At 43.9% G+C, this 23,119-nt stretch overlaps 1 protein-coding gene across 1 annotated transcript in view; it reads left to right on the top strand.

Moving 5' to 3' along the window:
• Positions 1–10,331: 10,331 nt before the first annotated feature.
• LOC311248653 (meiotic recombination protein DMC1/LIM15 homolog) overlaps positions 10,332–23,119 on the top strand; it is a gene marked incomplete at both ends in the record, with an annotated part of 42,326 nt that continues 29,538 nt past the window's right edge. The window contains 6 exons of the mRNA XM_084339506.1: positions 10,332–10,391; positions 11,854–11,898; positions 20,468–20,614; positions 21,732–21,814; positions 21,994–22,043; positions 22,133–22,174. Coding sequence (XP_084195632.1) covers positions 10,332–10,391; positions 11,854–11,898; positions 20,468–20,614; positions 21,732–21,814; positions 21,994–22,043; positions 22,133–22,174 — 427 coding nt within the window. The remainder of the gene's footprint in view (positions 10,392–11,853; positions 11,899–20,467; positions 20,615–21,731; positions 21,815–21,993; positions 22,044–22,132; positions 22,175–23,119) is intronic.

The raw sequence follows: 23,119 nt of genomic DNA, 5'->3' as shown, positions 1-23,119 counted from the left end.
TAGATCTCGGGAGGAGATCTATATAGGTAACAGGGGGGGGGGGGTGGTCCCATTTGATAGGTCAGATGGGGGGGGGGGGGTACAGGTTTGAGGAGCACAGGGGAGGGGAGTATATTTACATGAGGACAATCTATTATACCACACTATATAAATGCTTTATACTAGATTTTTTTTATATATGTATCATTTTTTTTTTATTATTATCTTTCTCCTCCTTCTTTTTTCCGATTTTTTTCTCCCATCCCCCTGTTAGTCGTCATGCCAATTCCCGCTCCCCTTCCTGGTTGTTGCGCACCCCCCCCTACTGTTGGTCCGGGAGGCCGGAGACTGTCACATGCTTTCCTCCGACGCGTGTGCAGCCAGCCGGCAGCCAGCCTGGCAGCGCAGATTCTCACCGGGAGAGTGTAACGTGTGGGAGGCCGCACTACCTCCCTCCAGATCCTACCCTCGCTGTGCAGGCGCCCCGACCGAACTGTAGGGGTCGCTGTCCACAACGCCCAGGACCCACCCACCAGCTTTCCCACCCCTAACACTGCCAATTGTGTTAGTATGAACGACCAGCCAAGCTGGTAGCAACGCCGAGAGCTGGGCTCGAACCCAGCGTCTCCAGCGTTGATGGCGAGCGCCTTGCCCACTACACCACCTAGCCGCCCAGATATGTATCATTTGACTTGCAATGCTGCTGTGATGCCCTAATTTCCCTAAATGGATTAATACAGTGTCTGCCTGCCTGAGCCACACACTAAAACATTCCTCTCATGTGTCCTGTCCTCAGGTGGGAGGGTCTGACAGAAACTACCTGCGTAGCGCGGAGGCCTACAGCCCCTTGACTGACTCCTGGAGCGCCCTGCCCGACATGCTCACCCCCCGCTGCAGCTTTGGCATCGCGGTGCTGGACGACCTGCTCTTCGTGGTCGGAGGCGACAATGACTTCACCCCCATCTCCAACGTGGAGCGCTACGACCAGAGCAGCGACAGGTGGACTGCAGCCGAGGACATGAAGACCCCGTGCTGGGGCCTAAGCTGCTGCATAATGCGTGGCCTGCCATTTTACATGAGCCAGTACGCTGCTCCCCGTGGAGGAGGAGGAGGAGGAGGAGGAGGAGGAGGAGGAGGAGGAGGAGGAGGAGAGGAGGAAGAGGAGGAGTAGGAAGACGAGGAGGAGGAGAGGAGGAAGAGGAGGAAGAGGAGGAGGAACAGGAGCAGGAGGCAGCAGGAGATCCATCTAAGAACCTTACACATTTATTAGACCAAAAAAAATCCTAAGAAATTAATAAATTACTATCAGCCAAAGGTGGTGCATTTCTTTCTTCTAGTAATTCAGACAATATCTGTTTTTAGTTTGTGTAATGTAATGTAATATCTGTTTTTAGTTTGTGTAATGTAATGTAATATCTGTTTTTAGTTTGTGCACCCGTTGGGCTCTATGTGTGCACGTGCCTGCTCGCTGTGCCCTTGAGCAAGGCACCTCAGCTTTAACCGCTCCAGTGTTAGCTGCTCAGGGGCCAGTAGTAGAGTGCCTGACCATAGTGTCTTTATACCTGTATCACTGGACATCTAAATGCATATTAAATCAAATCAAATTGATTTGTAAAGCCCGCAATCACAAGTTAATGTCCCCATGGGCCGGACAAGTCTTCTTTAAACTATTCAAGAAGAAACATCCCAATAAATCAAGAACAAAAAACCCACCATGAAATCCAAAATAAATGTAAAGTAATAAATGCAACACTCCCAGACATACCCCAGCGAAGGTAAGTAAAACCTAGCAATAGGAAAAAATGCACCACAGGCGATGTGGAGGAGAGAAACCTTAGAAGGGCCGTTCAAGGGGGGATCCCCCTTCTTGGATGTCGGTCATAATAGTGTTGCTATGGATGGGTGGAGAAAAAAACAGGCGAATAGTTGGTATGTATGTACATATACGTGTAATAAAACACAAATATGTGCATGCAATAGCAACTGGGGTACATAAGAAATTTTTTTAAACATTTAAATATATTACAACTCATACATGTGATTAGCATTATACTCAGTAGAACAAATGTATATATCTTATACCCAGCTTAATCACTATATTAATATTACTATTGCACTTTACTGTTACATTTGCAGTGGGGTTGGATGCCCCACTTATTTTCATTGTAATGTACTTATGCTTTATGATGACAATACATTTCAATGTAATCTAATCTAACTGGTACTATGACCTGAATGATGGTCCTAGAGGTCAGTGATTTGATGCTCTTTTGGTGTTTTGGCGATGGTGGCGTTAGAGAGTGCTGTCTTAACGTAAGAGAGTGCCGTCTTAACAGGTTGTGGGAAATCTCCCATATAGGCATTGGATTGGGTGGAGAGCTGGTGACTGCATGCGAATGCCCTCGTATGCCCTGTGTATGGGGACCTGTCACCCATATAGAAACACACCTCTTCAATCAATATCTGAGATGCAAATAAATAAATAACCTTAATAAATATAATATTTATATTGTAGTGGGTTCTATAGAGACATAATTCCCCATGGTATTGTTTTGATGTGTTGATGGGGCACTGTCACTTTAAGGAGGTTGGTTTTGGGGTTGGCTGAGAGGAGACGCCCTGTGTGGGGTTTCATTGATAAATGTTTGATTACTACGAGCTGTCAGAAGCTAGCACGGCATAGTTCTGACAGCTGCGAAATAAATCACACACGGCTTTGTGTTGTCATATCACACACGGCTTTGTGCGTTACATATGCACTCAGGGTGTAACACTCAAGTTCAACACTATTTGACGAACAATGCCACTGACCATAAGCTGCCAGAGATGCACATCTCCTGCTGACCAGAAAACCACACACTTTTCTGATAGTGGATGTTGTGTACGGACGCACCACGCTGTTACGTGGTGACGTCATAGGAGTTGACGCTGTGCGTTCACTCCAGAGTTTGCAGACTGAGAGTAAGTCGCGTGCGGGAGCACGAGAGCGGACGATGCAAATAAAAGACTATTGTTTAAATACTGAGTCGTTCTTAAATGAAGGGATACTAAATATCTAACAATGGCGACGAGGATAAACTCCGAAGAGTAGAGTTATCACGTTGTTGAGAAGAGAACATGGACAACGTGCCGAAGTTTGAATGCTACAACGAGCCTGCTACACTGGGACCGAGGTGGACCAGGTGGCTAATGGCGTTTGAGCTGTACGCTGACGGGAAAGGGATGATTCTGTCTGTCGGTGTGGACGCCACAGTGAGACAGAGAAGAAGGGCTATGCTCTTACATCATGCAGGTACAGACGTACAAGATATATTCGCTACATTACCCGACGGGGGAGGACCGACGGACTATGCTAAAGCTATCAAGGCGCTAAATGACTACTTTGTGCCACAGGTGAACACTGCGTTTGCGCGCCAGGTAGGGTTGCCACCTTTGACCAGTAAAAATAATTTTGGGGCGGTTTTTTGGGCGAAAATGGCCGGATTTTGTCACTATTTATTTTTTTTTACTTTATTTCGGTTTTAGGGTTAGGGTTAGGGTTATGTTATTTAATTATTTTGGGGAGCCAGCCCCCCAAACTCCTGAAATGCATAGAAATCTATGAAATCTAAATAAAACAATCTATGACATTTATATTAAAAAGAGCTAGCCCCCCAAACCCCTAAAATACATATAAATCTATGCATTTTGGAACAGTTACTATAGTCAAGAAAGCATTTAGTCATACTTAAAGTTTAAAGTGCTTTATTTGCATTTAACATTGTTTTAATAAATTGGCTGAACTATAGCCTCAACTTGAGCATAATACTGTATGCATATAAAGTGCTGTAAAAACTAAGCCTGGGAACACTTTTACTCAAAGAGGACAATTTATATTACAATGAAACACTTGTGTGACCCAAATTAAAAGATTAATAAAAAATAAAGTGCAAAGAAGAGTAAACTCATGGCTGCCAGGGCAGGTAAATAGACATACTGACATCTAGTTAAAACACAACCAGATAAATAAGATGTAATATCCCATACCTACCTACCTACATATGTCTGATGTCAGTCAGTCCACAATGCGCCACAGAAAACACACACCTACCTACATACTTTACAGTTTGCTTTGTAAACATCTCCACTGACTATCACACCAGAGGTTTGCCTCGTCCCACTCAGGTCTGTACTTCTGGAGGCGTTTTGTCTTTTTAGGACGCGGTGGAGTAGTGTCTGCTGTAGACAATAATTTCAAAGCGACTTCGAAAATAAATCACGCAGCGCACAGACTCTCTGATTGGCACAACGGCACAGAACTCTTCCTAGCAACGTGAAAGCGCTAATTCTCATTGGTCGGTGAGCTGCTGAGCGCACGCCCACTATACCCGAGTTGCCATGTCTGTTTATTTTCCGTAACTTTTGGACACACTTTTGCTTGTTTTTGTAGGTCGGCTGGCTCATTTCTCTCACTAAACTGGCAACCTTAAAATACGGGACAAAGGGCGTCCCGTATCAGTTCAATACGGAACGCGTCTTTTAGTTTCCAATTACGGGACGATTCCGTATTTTACGGGACGGGTGGCAACCCTAGCGCCAGGCTTTCTACCAAGTATCACAGAAACCAGGTGAAACTGTACAGCAGTTTGTGACGAGGCTTCGTCAGGCTGCCAGAGACTGTGCGTTTGCTGCGGACATTAGCAATCAAATAAGAGATGCAGTGCTGAGCAGGGGCACGTCGGACTATGTACGGAGAAAGTTACTGGAGGAACCACAACTTATGCTGCCGCGCGCTCTGGAAATAGCGTCGCAGTGTGAAAGAGTGGAGCTGCAAATGGCGGCGATGAAGATGAGTGACGGCGCTGAGGGGAGAGAGACGGTGAACCGTGTCTTCAAGAAAGAGGGCCAATTCCAAAAGTGGTAAAACCATCGCCTCGTGGAGATCGTGGAGAAGGAAAAGAGAAATCCAAATCCGATAAAGTGTGTTACAGATGTGGACACGGGGATCATCTGGCCAACGATTCTGCATGCCCTGCAAAAGGACAGACATGCAGGAAGTGTAATGGAAAGGGCCATTATGCCAAAGTCTGTAAATCCAAAGGTAAAGAAAGACAGACTGTGAGATGTGTTGAAACTGAGGACCAGAACACTGGGAACAGAGACTATGCATTTGTGGTTGAAGATGATTCAAATACTGAGAGGGTCACGTTTGATGTTGGGGGAGTAGATCTACTTATGCTAATCGATTCAGGTGCATCAAGTAACATTGTAGATGAGAACACATGGAAAATGCTTAGGAGTAAAAATATTAAGTGTGTTTCTACCAAGGCAGCTAACAAACCGCTGTATACATACTCTTCCAAGGTGCCTCTTCCAGTAATGGGTGTATTCAAATGTCATGTTAAGGTGGGAAAGTGTGACACTGAAGCAGAGTTCACTGTAATACAGGGACGGGGGGAGCCACTGCTAGGCAGGAGGACTGCTATTGAGCTAGGTGTGCTGAGGGTGGGCACAAACATAGCAGCAGTGACAGATGCTAAATCTGAAATACAGAGGCAATACCCCAAACTGTTTAAAGGTGTTGGTAAACTAAACACAAAGCAAATCAGTTTGCATATTGATGAGAGTGTAACACCAGTGGCACAACCCCTGAGGAGGGTGCCATTTCACCTAAGGGAAGCAGTAGAGAAGAAAGTAAATCAGCTGCTAGACATGGACATTATTGAGAAGGTTGAGGGACCTACACCGTGGGTGAACCCTGTTGTAGTTGCACCAAAAGCTAATGAGGACGACATCAGGATGTGTCTAGACATGAGAAGAGCTAATGCAGCTATCATCAGAGGGAGATATCCAATACCCACAGTGGATGAGCTCTTACAGGGAATGAACGGGTCTGTCATTTTTAGTAAACTGGATTTGAAATGGGGATACCACCAATTAGAGCTCACACCAGAGTCCAGGGGTATCACTACGTTTGCAGTACACACAGGTACCTACAGGTACAAGAGACTCATATTTGGAGTGTCATCAGCTAGTGAACAGTATCAACATGAGATAGCCACTGCTACAGCGGGCATTGAGGGGGTAGAAAATATCTCAGATGACATAATTGTTCATGCCCCAGATCAGGAGACTCATGAAAAACGACTCCATGCAGTTCTGAAGAGACTAGAGGACTGTGGGCTGACTCTAAACAAAGAAAAGTGTCAGTTTAACATGGACAAGTTGATTTTCATGGGCATGTTACTCTCACAGAAGCGCATAGGCCCCACCACAGAAAGGGTGAGAGCAGTAGCAGAGGCACGAGAGCCTGAGAACGCCTCTGAGACCCGTAGTTTTCTGGGCCTAGCAGGGTATAGTAGCCGTTTTATACCACAGTTTGCATATCAGAGCCACTGCGGAGGCTGACCAAGAAAGACACAGCTTTCATATTCGGGCCAGAGCAAAAACAGGCATTTAGAACGCTGAAAGAAAAGCTAGCTGAGGCCGGCACTCTGGCATATTTTGACAAAGATGCGCCTACTAAAGTCATAGCAGACGCAGGACCAGTAGGAATAGGAGCAGTCTTAGCACAACAACAGCAGCAGGAAATGGTGCCAATATGTTATGTGAGTAGGAGCCTGACTGATTGTGAAACAAGATATTCACAAACTGAACGAGAAGCTCTCGCCTTAGTTTGGGCGTGCGAGAGGCTGCACCCATACATATATGGTAAAAAGTTTGACCTAGTAACAGACCACAAGGCTCTGGAGGCCATATACAGTCCGACCTCTAATCCATGTGCCCGTATTGAGAGGTGGGTGCTGCGGCTCCAACCGTATGAGTTCAGAGTAATCCACATACCTGGAAAGGACAACATTGCAGATCCACTGTCGCGACTACTGGGAGAGAGCACGACAGACGGGAACCACAAGCACGGAGCGGAGGAATACGTGCGGTTTGTAGCCACACACGCTACGCCACGAGCACTGACTACCAGGGAGGTAGAGGAAGCCTCTGCAACCGATGAGGAACTCAGTGACCTGAGAAGTGCAATACAAAGTGGATGTTTTGACAAGTGCCAAGTGTATGCACGCATTGCATATGAACTATGTGTAATTGGACAGTTGGTGTTGAGAGGGACACGCATTGTACTGCCACACGCACTCAGAGACAGAGCCCTGGAGTTGGCTCATGAGGGACACTTGGGGGTTGTAGGTACGAAGCAGCACCTCAGGAGTAAAGTGTGGTGGCCAGGTATAGATAAGGCAGCAGAAAAATATGTGAGGTCATGTCACGGATGCCAAATAGTGTCGAGGCCTGATGTGCCTGAACCTTTGAGACCTACAACACTTCCAGATGGGCCGTGGCAGGACTTAGCCACTGACCTACTTGGTCCATTACCGACAGGACACTCGATATTAGTTGTAATAGACTACTACAGCCGGTATTACGAGTACGATATCATGCAGTCGACCACTGCTGAAAAGGTCATTAACAGCCTGGAGAATATCTTCAGCAGACATGGACTACCTATTTCCATACGGTCAGACTGTGGACCACAGTATATGTCTGCCCAGTTTCAAGCATTCTGCCAGGAGAACGGAATTGAGCATGTGAAAACCACACCCAAGTGGGCACAAGCCAATGGGGAGGTGGAGAGACAAAACGCTTCACTGATGAAGAGGATTCGCATCGCACAGTCTGAGGGGCTGGACTGGAAGAAGGAGCTACGCAAGTATGTGACCATCTACCGGTCTATTGATCACTCCACAACAGGGAGAAGTCCTGCAGAGCTCCTGTTCAAGAGAAAGATCAGAGGAAAGCTCCCGGACATCATGACACCACAAAGAGACCTGGAGGTCAGAGACACTGACGCCGAGAGAAAAGGAAAGTCAAAACTGTACACTGACAACAAGAACAGAGCAAAATACTCTGATGTGTCAGTGGGAGACCAAGTCTTACTCAAACAAGACAAAACAGACAAGTTTACAACAGCCTTTGACAAGACACCACACAAGGTTATCAGTAAAGATGGGAACAATGTGGTTGTCCAATCACCAAGTGGAGCGACCTATTCCAGGAACACTAGGTTCGTAAAAAGGTACTACACAGAGGATCCTGCTCCACAATCGTCCAGCAAGACGCAATTAACATGGACTGAGGGTGAGGAGAAAGAAAACACACCTGACACAGAGTCCGATGCAGAGACTCGCACTAGGGTGTCCACACCCAAAGCCACACCGCATATGGCTAGGTATGAGAGACCCCACAGGCAGACCAAAATGCCTCAGAGATTGATGGATTTTGTCATTAAGTAAAATGAGCCTGTCTGGTGCCAGATATTGTTATGCATTATTATTCATGTTCAATGATATTTACATGCATTCACTAATTTCAAGGTGGAGTTTTGTTCATGGTGAACCGTTGTTTATTTTTGATAACAGGTTTAACAGAATTGAAGTGTATTCTGCAAGTGAATTCACACATATTTCTGTATGGTACCTTGGAGTTTATGTCCTAGTAAGGAGGGGATGTTGTGTACGGACGCACCACGCTGTTACGTGGTGACGTCATAGGAGCTGACGCTGTGCGTTCACTCCAGAGTTTGCAGACTGAGAGTAAAGTGGTCTGCACACGGCGGGCGACAGACGTCGCCTGGCGATGTGATCGCCTGTCACTCAATGACAATCGCTTAGCCCCCCACACCAGAGGCGACCGTTCTCAGGTATAATAACTATGTGTCGCTCTGTTTAGCTGGGGGTGTTTCCCCCCGGGAGATATAGGAGGGCGGACCGAAGGGACCGGACGTTAGGTTGTTGTGAAGCGGGTTCGCAGGTAGCTGTGTTGTGCGTTTACGAGAGAGTATTAACCTGTAAAACCCATATTGAGCTGGAATTAAACCACCATATACGAATACAACCTCTCCTCATTCTTCCTGACATTACTGCATGCCTGGTCGCTACGATACGTTCATTACCACCGATTGGACAAGTAATGTTATGCAGCTGCTGAAAGAGAATGTTTTTTTTCACGGAAGACGCAAACTGTTTTGTTATCAACCATAATTTTCTTTGGACAATAAACCTTACAAACTACATCAGCTGCAGCCTGGACATTAAACTGTCAACATCCACAACTTATTTTGTTACCCGAGTATTAAAACACTAGTAGGTGCATCGTGGCGCATTGTTCATTTATTAGTTAATGACAAGCGGCCACTCTATAGCTTCTCAAACTAACGTTATTTATTTAAATTGTTCCCGTTAATAATAATGAACATAACCTTATGTAGCATGGTAATAATACGTAGATTGATCAATGAATGTATTGATACATTAAAGGTGTACAAATGATACACCAGTAGAACTTCTGCAGTACTTCTTCTGTAGAAGTCATGTTATTTCCTCAAAAATAGGATCGAGGCGATATTTAGCGAGGCGACAGAAATATCTGCGCGACCGTCGCTTCAAAATCTCCTGCCGTGTGGGTTCTCTCATTCATAACAATGGAGGCTATACAATTCTGCCGGTCGGCTCGCTAAAAAAATCGGTTGCCTGGCTAAAATCGCTCGCCGTGTGGGGACCCCTTAAGTCGCGTGCGGGAGCACGAGAACGGACGATGCAAATAAAAGACTATTGTTTAAATACTGAGTCGTTCTTAAATGAAGGGATACTAAATATCTAACAGCGTACAGCGAAGACCCTCTCTGATTGGTTTAGCGTCGAAGGGTCTCTTCCACCTTGTGCATAATTCTCTGCTTCAAAGTGGTTATGCTTTGGCCCTCTTTCGAAGTGGGTTATGCTTAGAGTTAGGGTTAAGGTTAGGGTTAGGGTTAGGGAACAACAACATATCAATTGTTGTTGAATATGCGGAAGAGACCCTTCGGCGCTAAACCAATCAGAGAGGGTCTTCGCTACGGAAAAAAAACACGCGGCTGTGACGTGCAGGCTGTGATGACGTAAAGACGTAAAGACGTAGACACAGCTCTGCATAGGCGTGTGTTTGAAGACGCGCACGAGGCGAGAGTTGTCAAAGATTCCCGCCATATGAAGGGGAGAGCAAGCTTCCAGCTCACTTTATTTAACCAACTTTATTTAGGTTATTTGCACAGGAGGACAACGGAAAATATATTGTTTTTTTTGACGAGTCAGTTTTGATTGGTGACCTGGCCATTATCATTTCCTATACTTATATTTTGACAAGCTATTGGAAGTTTAGAGCAGGTAAGTTAGCCAACTCATGTTGTCAGCAGTTGTCATCATGTTACTTAGCTAACTTTTAGGAAACACTTTCAGTTTACTTTGAAGGCTAAAACGTCAAGTCAAGCTAACAAACATTTGTCAACTCAGTTACAGTAAAGGAAGTAACTAGCCCAGAGACCTCCAATCAACATGAACGCTGCTGCAGAAGACCAAGTTGTGGAAGATGACTCTGTGATGCAGGATGATGAGGTGGACTGATTACAAAGCAAGCCTGAGAATAATCTACATTGTGTTGCCATGTGCCGATTTTACTTCAATGCTGTCTGTCTATCTCTCAGATAAAGCCTATTTTAGTGAGAGACCACCCGCATTTCATTGTATACTTGTATGCCGTGACAAATAAAAACTCTTGACTCTTGACTCTTGACTTTTACTTCTCAAGTTTTCAAGTTTCAAGTTTCTTTAATAGTTGTCATACAGAAGTACAGAATACTTTCATACAAAATGCTTCTTACTGTTACGCTCCAGAGACTGTGCTAGACAAGATAGTATCAAATAACATAGTATAGCATGTAGTTTAGAAGAAGAAAATGAGGTCACAGTGTTCGGTATAGACATATGTACAATGTTCTGAGTTACCATATAATATACAATACTATGCAGTGTACTAATGTACAGTACTATATAGTGCAAAGCAGAAATGGGATGAGGTACAATTTAGGTACAATTTACAGTAAGGTGTACGAGTTGTAGTGCAATCCTTCATCAATAAATATAAAGTGTGGGGAGTGGGTGCTACAGTGTGTTTGTTTAAAGTGGGTGTGTGCTATAAAGTGTGTGGAGTGGGTGCTACAGTGTGTTTGTTTAAAGTGAGTGTGTGCGTGTGGATGTGTGTGCTATGTGCGTTTGGTGGTTGTTGTTGTGTAGGGGAGGATCTATGGTGGTTGTTGTTGTGTAGTGTTCATTCATTGTTCGTTTAGCAGCCTGATGGCCTGGGGATAGAAGCTTCTTCTGAGTCTTTCTGTGCTCGCCTTGAGACTCCGGTATCGCTTGCCTGACCGCAGCAGTTCAAAGAGGCAGTTGTTCGGGTGACTGGAGTCTTTAATGATTATCTTAGCCTTGCCCTTGCAACGCTTGTTGTAAATGTTCTGGAGGGTGGGGAGCCCCCCTCCAATTGTGCGTTCGGCTGAACGTGTCACTCTTTGTAGTCTGCTTCGGTCTTGTGCAGTGCTATTCCCAAACCAGGAGGTGATGTTGCCGGTCAAGATGCTCTCTATTGTACATGAGTAGAAGTTCTTAAGGATCTTCTGACTGACTTGGAACTTCCTTAGGCGCCTGAGGAAGTAGAGGCGTTGTCGTGCCTTCTTCACAACACTGTCAATGTGTGTGGTCCATGTCAAGTCCTCGGATATGTAGGCTCCGAGGTACTTAAAGCTGTTGACTCTCTCAACCGGTGCCCCGTCGATGCTGAGGGGGCTGTAGTCCTTGACCCCCGACCTCCTGAAGTCCACAATCATCTCCTTTGTTTTGCTGACGTTCAGGGAGAGGCTGTTTTCCTGGCACCATCCCGCCAGGACCTTGACCTCTTCCAGGTAGGCCCTCTCGTCGTTGGCAGAGATCAGGCCCACCACCACTGTGTCGTCAGCAAATTTGATGATTGTATTGCTACTCCGCTGAGCCACACAGTCGTGTGTACAGGGAGTACACACAGGAGTCCTTCTTCCAAGACATTGACCTCCTACAGAAACATGGAATTGTGAGTAGTAGTAGAGCTGAATTAAGTCAATGTCATATCTTGGCATACAAACATGGTGCAGGTCTCTTATTCACTAATCACTACTAATGTTATTGTAGTAAATTCCCACAGACTTTCTACAATAATTTGAGGTTATTGTAGCACAATACAATGAGATTGATTATCTGGAAGGAGGAGGAAAGATTCATACTTGATAGAATGGTTGGTCTCCTCATCTGGCTTAATGCAGATGAAGAATAAAACGTGTACGCCAGACAAACCAGAATTGTAGTTCAACTCAGCTGATTTATTTGATCAGAGCCAGGAGTCCAAGGTGAATAGAAGGTTGACTTCTACATACAACAGATGATCAGAGAATATTAACAGCTGTCTGTTGTACAGAAATATCACAATCAGGTTTGCATCTCAAACCTAAATACTGCACATCAAACAGTCACTTGGTTAACATAATTTGAACATACATGGTTTACTGTACACATTATACATGAGTAAATCTGGTTTACAGATCAGGGATCTGTACATTACTCTAATCTATAAACAACCATTGGTGTTTCCCATGATTTACTCACGTAAAATGCAATCAGCTCACAGTAGTCTCTGGGTGGACGAAGCGGTGGGGGAGCCCCCAGACCCCCTTTGGGTGGGTCCGGCCTGAGAGCTCCCGAATTACAATTTGTCTCTTCCTTATATCCTATCATGTCTAGCCAAAATGGCAGTTGATCAAATTACAGTTGATCCAATCATCCTTCTCCTGTGGGCGCCTTCTGTGTGGGGGGTTGGTGTTTTCTTCCTGTTTGGGGCTGGTTGCCCCCACCTCTGGGTTTCTCTGGGGGAGGCCGGCTGCCCCCCCCTTTGATCTCCTGTGTGGATCTTGACTCAATACCCAGAGGGGCCGCTTGTGGCCCCCGTCATGGTCTTAACTTTAACATTCCTTCTATATGGCTATAGATGTCTAATATCATCCAAGTACAGTCAGTGCTTTCTAAGACTGATACCAGACATCATATGAGACCTTTTGATACTAAACAGTTGATTAATAGATTACTTTGTTTGTGAGTTAGTGTCCATGCTTCAACAAGTCTAAACTGGTCTGCCCTGTGTTCAACCCAGCTGTCTCTGCTTCTACATTTACATACTGTCAATTCAAGTGTTGTTTGTTCTCTAAATTCGTCATTGCTTGAGTGGGGGTTGAAATAACTGTTGCTGTTGTTATCTGATGCAACTGTCTCACTGACAGTTGAGACTGTTTTAGCCACTGAGTCCACTCTGCTATTGAAAGGTACATCTGGCTTTATATTTATGGTTCTCCAATTTATTCACACATATTAATTATGAAATTCCAAGGCAATATTACCACATTCCCCACTTTGGCAATTCATATTGTCATCTACTGTATATTGACTTGATTTTCATACTAACCATACAATATACTAATAAAAATCATTTTTTCAAAATTTTCTCAATTTTTTCTTTTTTTTCACATTTTTCTTTTTCCAATCTAAACATTACACATTTAAAGTCTAATCAATCACAATTTTTTTAAGATTACAGTATTCGTTTACATGATCTGGGGAGGACACAGAGATTATTATTCATTCTTTCATACATTTTGCTTCTCCTCTCCTGTTAATTCCTTTTCCAAGTCAGCCCAATCACATTTTGCATAATCAACCCAGTTGGTCTTCTCACCTCTCCCCCCTTTTATGAACATCCCTATGGACATAAACCTTACCACCTCTGCGCACAGACGGACAGGGAGGGAGGAGCATCACGCAAGGAAAAAAATGTTTCACCATGTCGGCCATAACCTACACCTTACTTTTTACTCTACCTATGTGTATGTGTTTAGTTTAGTACTCTTGCGTTGTGTCATAATCCATACCAGTTGTTACCGTTCAGTCACCTCCCGATCAACATACCTAATCAATCACACAGAGGCCCTTGTTCAACGCTTTGGCTGCACAGTCTCCGACCGTTTTCGCCCCCCCCCCCTCCACCCCATGTCGGCCAGCCTCAGCTGAAGCCAACGTTTGTAGGCCTGGACCTTGTCATATTCTGCCCCATGACTGTATCTCCATGGATCTACAGACGAACGACTCCGTCAGTCTGGAGGTATGTCTCAACCTCCGGCCTTTGTATTCGGGGCTATATTGAAGGAGGGGTAGCGTCCCAAGCGACCTCTCTTCATAATCCAACAATCTCCCACAGGAACTGACTGAACGGTTCACACCATCGTGTCATAATCTAATGAAATGTATTCCTACACATTTTCCCCCTGATCCCTCCACTCGTGATGGTCCATCCTCCCTCTCCGACTGAACTGCAAGGGAACAAAAACACAGAACAAATTTCCCTTATACAATATGTCAAATATCTCTCAAGAGACGCCAAATGGTTAATCATTATGCAAAACGTAATGGGACCACTTAGCTCTTGTCGACACTCTGTTGACATTTCGACGCCACTTCCTCCAGCCTCCAGCTTTCACCACTCACTCAGACCATGACAGATGAGAAATAAGAAACAAAACATTCCAACAGACCTCACATGTAGACCACCTCAATGGTTATTAAAAAAGAAAAGAAAAGAAATCTAAAACCCTACATCCAAAGATTAAAAAATAGAAAATAACTCTAAAAATCTAATCCAATTCCTCATCCAATTGATTACATAAACACAGATATATCATACTTAAACCCATTTTGTTATTCTCAAGACCAGTTTCACCTTAAGTGAAAGCTAAGTTGCGTGTGTGCATGCATGTGTGACCAAATTGTGTGAATGTGTGTCTGTGTGTGTCTGTGTGTGTGTGTGTGTGTGTGTGTGTGTCTGTGTGTGTGTGTGTGTGTGTGTGTGTGAATGTGAATGGGTGTGTGTGTGTGTGCCTGTGTGTGAATGGGTAGACAAAGCCTCCTTGCCCCCATCCCCCGCTCAATCATTCACTAAAGGACATCTCAATCTCACACATACATACAAAAATTAAATTCAAATAAAAAATACCATCTGTACCAGCTCAACCAAAATTACGAGCTCCAGTAATCATTCATATTATAAACATATATCCCTCTCACACACTCGTTAATCAACCACAGACCGACAATGGGTTAGTTCCCCTGCGCTCATCTCTTCTACTCTCTCATCAGGCCACACTCATCCCTGGCTAATACAATTCACACTTAATTTCTACACTCCTACCTACTGCCAGAGAGAGTCTAGGAACTCTCCCTCAACGACAGAACCTCAAAGCAGTCCTAGTACCTTGAGAGTCTACCGCTATTCTCCCTAACCAAAAAGCTAGCCCTCCAAAAGTCATAATCCCATTGAACGACTACCTCCCTGATTGTCTCACTCACTCACCCAGCTGTGTTCTGTATTAGCACGCTTCCTGTCTCAACATTTCCCCCGTCATAAAAATAACTGCCAACTGTTCTCTCACTCTACAACTGTCTCCTGCATCTTCACCTCTCTCATCCTGTTGCATCTAATCTCTCTCATCCTGTCATAAAAGAACAGCTATTGTAAGCAGCTGTACATCCTGACCCCCCTCGGGCCCTCCTGTAAACACCAAAAAGGGTAACACTCACACATTCCATCCCCCAGGGGCAGCTGTCCCCTAGAGTCTAAACGTAGTACACCATCATACAGTCATCAAAATAGCATATAAACCAAACCCCTTGTCACTAAATTATCCCACTGTGACCCAAGGATTTTGCAATCAATTCCTAATATAAACCATCAGCTTATGTAAATCAATGGCATTAAAGACATAACATTCTAACAGTATTTCAACATAGCAATGAAACTCATTAAGGATTTAATAAAAACAATCGTTTCGATCACTGTAAACACAACCATATCAAAATGTGTCATCCTCAGCAAGCCTCCATCAATAAATTATCCTACAAGTCGGAGGCCTGTGTCAACATTTCAACAGTGTATTTAAAGATTTAATAATCTAAAACAAGCATCAACACATGTCTTAACCATATTAACAGTGTATTAAAAATGTAACAATCCAAAACAAGCATCAGTAAATTATCCTGCTTCACAACCGGGCTTGTATCAAATTTCACTATAAAACATTTAGCAACTAATATAAACATTATCCTATTTAAATCAATGGTGTCATTAAAGCTATATCAAGTATCAACATCTGACATTTCAACATCAATGCATTCTATACAAGCATCTTAATTCAAGCTAGCATAAAACACAACATTATTACCCTCAAGCTTACCATTGTACACGTTACACAAATTAAAAAACTGGAAATGCGCTATCAACTATAGAACATTTTACATGTAAGCATGTTTCATCTCAGCATAACATTTATAGTGGTTAGTCCTAAATTGATTTTACTGCAAGCAACATGTAACTTTAGTGTAGAGCATTTTCCCAAATTCAGCCTATAACTACTCTCAAACTACCGTTTATATCATGTATGCAATAAAAGTTATGATGTATTTTAACACGGGTGACTGAATTTGCAAATCTGGTATGTCATAAACGTATAGTTGTAGCAGTACTGACTATCTGATGAATTGAAAATGGGGGACCCTGATGTAAACAAGACAAAAGTCTTCCTTGGTCTGCATCCCCTTAACAATTGTGTGTATTGAGCTATACTTATTTTTAATCTATCCCTAGTCTTTCCCCCCTGGTTAAAAATATACCCCTGTGCATCAAAGACAATAATAAATCTACCCAGTATAGCCGGATTGCGAACCCCAGATTTATCATAGGCAATGTATCCATTATTTCATTCCTCCCCAATAGGCTCACTGTATTGTTTGCACCCTAAGCAAACCATCTCCCCTAACCTAACCACTATACATGTTACATCCCTTCCCCTGCTTACACAAAAATACAATGCACAATATACAAATACCGCCATATTACATAATGCAGAATATCCTCTTACCCGTTTCTATCCCCTGAGCGAACTACTTCGAATAGACCCAATCCACGTTGTACCGCGCATGCGCAGTTGCAACCGAAGCGACTGTTAACGTTGCTATGACAACCAAGGTCTGCCACGACATTCATAATAACATGCCCCGATATTCATAATCTGCCACGACATTTATCACGTTTCTTTACCCCTTCCCCAACATCTTCCTCAAAACTCGAAACGTAACATATGCCGCCCCCCAAACGCCACAAAACAACGGCATGCAAGCTAACTAGCTTTAGCCAGCTCTAATGCGACGTTCAAGGCCCTCACGGGAGCCGTGCCTTTCAAGATCCGTTCATCCACGCAATTCGCTCAGTACCATCCAAAGCATAAACAACTCACACAAGCTAAAATAGCCAACCACTCTAACAGAAAATAATTTTTTAACACATTTACACCAACCAACGCCGCACACATAGTTCAACACGAACCCTTTCTCCTACCTTCTCCGCCTCACTTCATAGCACCGCGAACGTTACATACTCTCCACAACACCATGACGTCACCAAGCAGCGAATCCTTAATATCATTTACCACGTTACCGCATTAATAATAACCCTCAAAACGGCCACAATTTTGCCACCCTGCGTCTCAACCGCCTCTTACTTGTAATCGCCGCCACAGTGTTTAATCAATTCTCTCATAACGCCATCGTAACGTCCCCAGTTTCACAGCGGACTTTTCCACAGAGCTAGCCAGCTAGCCCCAACCAACAGCAGGGACTCGCCTCAAACATAATATGTCCGCTGGTCATTAAAATATCATAACAAAACCATTAAGTACTTATCAGTCAGTTCGACCGAATTGTTTTTGTATCACAGCGAACGTAATTAATCAACAGGCCGGTTTCGCTCAAGCTTAAAAAGGATACTATGCCTAAGGACGGCAAATATATCTACATTTAATTTGTGCTATAATCCTACCATAGAACGTACAACGCACCCTGAACACGCCGGCACCCTACACTTCCATTAATTACTACGTTTTAATCCTGCAATCGCACAGACCCCTGCGCTGATCATGCCAGGGTCTAACAACCTTTCACCATACTTGACTTGCATGTTCTGAAATAGTAACAGAGCCCTTAGCCCGACGCATTTATGCCCATACTGACCCACTCACGGTCCCCGTCCCGCCTATTCTGTGGCTACAAGCAGGGACACAATGCACCTTGGACCCAGCTCCCCTTCCATTTCAGAACAGTCAAATCTCCTCGTCTTACCTGCGCCCTCTTCCTGAGAATAATTTTAGGGCAATTACATACTCAGAACGCGCCCCTGTCGTACACAACAGAATAACCGTGCTTCCTAGCAAGAAAAGCCTTTTACCTGCCGTCTGATACGACGCCGCCCCCGTTATAACATGACCAGATATCCTGTGCGGTACCAATACGCAATCACATTAATATAACATGAGGCCTTGTAATTACTCCAACTCCCCCGTACAGTTCATAAAGTATATTCCATACGAGTTACCTAACCCAACCCCCGTGGCCCGCTGGGCCGAGACCGGCCTCCTGTGTCTGAATGAACATACAAACACAAAAAGCCTACGTTTGCATGTTCACTGCACAACAAGCGCGATCGTCATACCTCCGGACACACAAGCTAAGACACCGCAACCCCCAACCCTGCATGCAGACGCCATATTCACCGTGGGCCCCAACAGTGGCGTACACAACCAACCTTCATCCTGTTCCTCTCTCCCTCCTCCATTCAGACAACAAGCCCACCGTTAATCACTTCAAACGCAGCAACACCCCAGCTTCTTTGCCCCGTGTCCCCAACATACCGCACGGTCCAGATATGATACATATAACAAGACCCTACCGCACCTTTTCAGGGGGAGACACAAAGGGTAGGGAAGCACGGCACCATTTCTGTAGTAAATTCCCACAGACTTTCTACAATAATTTGAGGTTATTGTAGCACAATACAATGAGATTGATTATCTGGAAGGAGGAGGAAAGATTCATACTTGATAGAATGGTTGGTCTCCTCATCTGGCTTAATGCAGATGAAGAATAAAACGTGTACGCCAGACAAACCAGAATTGTAGTTCAACTCAGCTGATTTATTTGATCAGAGCCAGGAGTCCAAGGTGAATAGAAGGTTGACTTCTACATACAACAGATGATCAGAGAATATTAACAGCTGTCTGTTGTACAGAAATATCACAATCAGGTTTGCATCTCAAACCTAAATACTGCACATCAAACAGTCACTTGGTTAACATAATTTGAACATACATGGTTTACTGTACACATTATACATGAGTAAATCTGGTTTACAGATCAGGGATCTGTACATTACTCTAATCTATAAACAACCATTGGTGTTTCCCATGATTTACTCACGTAAAATGCAATCAGCTCACAGTAGTCTCTGGGTGGACGAAGCGGTGGGGGAGCCCCCAGACCCCCTTTGGGTGGGTCCGGCCTGAGAGCTCCCGAATTACAATTTGTCTCTTCCTTATATCCTATCATGTCTAGCCAAAATGGCAGTTGATCAAATTACAGTTGATCCAATCATCCTTCTCCTGTGGGCGCCTTCTGTGTGGGGGGTTGGTGTTTTCTTCCTGTTTGGGGCTGGTTGCCCCCACCTCTGGGTTTCTCTGGGGGAGGCCGGCTGCCCCCCCCTTTGATCTCCTGTGTGGATCTTGACTCAATACCCAGAGGGGCCGCTTGTGGCCCCCGTCATGGTCTTAACTTTAACATTCCTTCTATATGGCTATAGATGTCTAATATCATCCAAGTACAGTCAGTGCTTTCTAAGACTGATACCAGACATCATATGAGACCTTTTGATACTAAACAGTTGATTAATAGATTACTTTGTTTGTGAGTTAGTGTCCATGCTTCAACAAGTCTAAACTGGTCTGCCCTGTGTTCAACCCAGCTGTCTCTGCTTCTACATTTACATACTGTCAATTCAAGTGTTGTTTGTTCTCTAAATTCGTCATTGCTTGAGTGGGGGTTGAAATAACTGTTGCTGTTGTTATCTGATGCAACTGTCTCACTGACAGTTGAGACTGTTTTAGCCACTGAGTCCACTCTGCTATTGAAAGGTACATCTGGCTTTATATTTATGGTTCTCCAATTTATTCACACATATTAATTATGAAATTCCAAGGCAATATTACCACATTATCACTATTATCATTATCATTATTACTTTGTTCTATGTACTATTATTATTACTACCCCCCCCCCCCCCCCCCCCAAGTCTTGTAACAAATTAATTTAATTATTTAACAACACATTCATGATTGGACTTGTTTCTTTTTCTTTTTCACCACTTTTTAGCTCTATTTTAGTCCTATTTTAGCTATTTTTATCCCTGTGTACTACTTGTCCGTCTTCTTTTTAACACATACTAATAAGTGTATGTTATGTATGTTATGTATTAACTGTTTTTTAAATAGCTGTTTTTAAATTGCTGCTATGCTGTTTATGCTGTAAACGACATCTGAATCTCCCCTCGGGGATAAATAAAGGTTTTCAATTAATCAATTAAGCTGCTATGACACTATGAATTTCCCCAAAGGGATTAATCAAGGAACACTTGACTTGACGCTTGAATTGTCCACTTCTCTCTCTCTCCGCCACATCCATAGAACATGGCAGACATCAAAAAGATGAAGCTGGTGGGCATCTGCACGGTGAAGGGCATCCAGATGACCACTCGCAGAGCTCTGTGTAACATCAAAGGCCTGTCGGAGGCCAAGGTGGAAAAGATCAAGGAGGCTGCTGGGAAAATGCTGGTGAGAGAGGAGAGCGTTGGGAACTTAAAGTCATCCTGTTGTGTTTTTTTATTAACTTTTATTATTGAGACAGTTGGAACGCAGAGAGGTGAGGAGACAGAATAGGAGAGAATGCTCTGGTGGAATTTAATCCCAGGCCGGCATGGGGTACATACTATATACTCTGTATGATAGCTTGTACAACAGTGTATATACAGCATATATATAAATACACATATTTGTCTGAATATACCTGCATATAATGCTTCTATATACTTACTTATACATCTGCATATAACCCATAGCTCTGTATGATAGCGTGTACAATAATGCTGTATATACCGTATATATTTATTCACACCCGTCTGTACTTACCTGCACATAATCGTTTTACATATCTGTAGATACTATATCTATATCTGTACATATCCCTTACCTACATTTAGTAGCTACACTGCTGTATATTGTATTACTATTGCACTTGTATATTACTGTACATTTGCACTCTGGTTGGATGCCGAACTTCTTTACATTGTACTGTCATTTGAATCTATGTACATGGGGCCATAGTGACTCAGGCGGTAATAGACCCATCTCAAACCCTGCCCCTTTTCTTGATCCTCCAATCACAGCTGTCGCTGTTTGTACGAGGAAGTCCGAGGTAAGCGACAGCTGTGATTGGAGGATCAAGAAAAGAGGGCAGGGTTTGAGATAGGTCCATTGGAAGGTTCCTGGTCAAATTGCGGCTCCTCCCAGCAGCGTGTCAAAGTGTCCTTGAGCAAGACACTTAACCCCTAACTGCTCCTGATGAGCAGGTCGCCTCCGCCGTCGGTGTGTGAGTGTGTGAGTGAGCGTGTGAACGTGAGGCACGAGTTGTAAAGCGCTTTGGATAAAAGATATATATATATCTAAATGCAGTCCATTATACCATTTACATGCGGAATGGAATATTAGTGAAATTGACCGGATCCCACTTTAAAAACCAACGGTCTAAACTAAACCACATCACCAGTTCTGAGCACTATACCGTATCTGGCTTTAGATGAGACTTTGAGGTGAAAATTGACATAGAGAACAAGGAAATGACAGTTTAATATCTTGGATAATGTCTTATGCACATTTGCTTGTCCCATTGTAGACCAGTGGTTTCCAAACAGCCTTTGAGTGCAGCACGAAGAGGAAACAAGTGTTCCACATCACCACCGGGAGCCAAGAGTTCGAGTTAAGATTTATCCCCCAACATGCACAAATCAGGTGTAGGGAATTCTTGGATCACCGTAATCTTTTTTTAAACAAGTCTTAACCTAACTTGATCAGTATCTACCACTATTGAACATATAAAATGTAATCATAACAAACTCAAAGTCTTCATAATCCCGAAATTCTTCCTCTCTCTACAGTAAACTTATGGGTGGTATGGAGAGTATGGCTATCACAGAGGCGTTTGGAGGTAAGTAGTCTTCCATGCTACGGTGTATACTACGTTCCTCTGACCCCGATATCCTCCTGTGGTTTCAAGCACAATATGTTATTCTACAGAGTTTCGGACAGGGAAGACCCAGCTCTCTCACACCCTTTGTGGTAAGTGATTTAGGAAAGCCCACCTCCACACACACACACACACACACACACACACACACACACACACACTAGGGTGACCAGGTGTCCCCCTTTTGGTTGTACTGTCCCACCATTTGACCAAATGTCCCGCGTCCCTCATATTGAGAGGATGTCCCTCTTTTCGAAGCCAAAAAAAACATGTGTCTAAAAGCCCCTCCCTACAGACAGTAAACGTAGCAACCCGCCTCTTGTCCACACACATTGCTCTGATTGGTTATAGTACTTTAGCGCGCTGCTTGCCTGCTTGTGACGTGACTGAGACTGAGTCGTGACGCTACCTCATATTGCAAATCTGATTGGTCAAAAAAAACACAACAACATTACAAGCAAACTAGTTCAAGATGGAAAGCAGTAAAAATAAACGGACCTGCAGTTACAACCAAGACTGGCAAACGACACATGACTGGGTGAGGCAGATGGCAGGCAATCCGCAGCAGGCTTTCTGTGTTTTGTGTCATAGTTCATTTTCAATTGCGCATGGAGGAGAATACGACTTGAAGCGCCACAGTGGACGTGAGTCTCACTTGAAAGTGGCTCACCAAAAAGAAACATACGTTTCTTTTTAAACCAAACAATGATAGCCAGACGGACAAGGTCCAGCTGAGATAACAAGTGTCTATCACACAGTACAACACTCCCATTCATACAGGTCAGCCGACTGTGGTAACCTTTAACCTTTGATTTAAATCTATTCGGTGAAGACCATGGCAGTTATTCTAATATAGAAACACAATTTATTTGTATTATTATTTTTGTATTATACTACACTGTTCTGTTTCATTAGGGGCTCTGCTTGGCATCACTACTGCACTATCTCGCGTACGTGCACGCGTACTGAATAAACCACAAATGTACCTCTAATACCAGTATTAGTCTGACCACACCCCTCATCAGCTTACCTTCATA

This window comes from Notolepis coatsorum (assembly GCF_963971535.1).
Source record: "Notolepis coatsorum genome assembly, contig: SCAFFOLD_1340, whole genome shotgun sequence".
Lineage (NCBI taxonomy): Eukaryota > Metazoa > Chordata > Actinopteri > Aulopiformes > Paralepididae > Notolepis > Notolepis coatsorum.
This window is presented reverse-complemented; position numbering and strand designations above follow the sequence as displayed.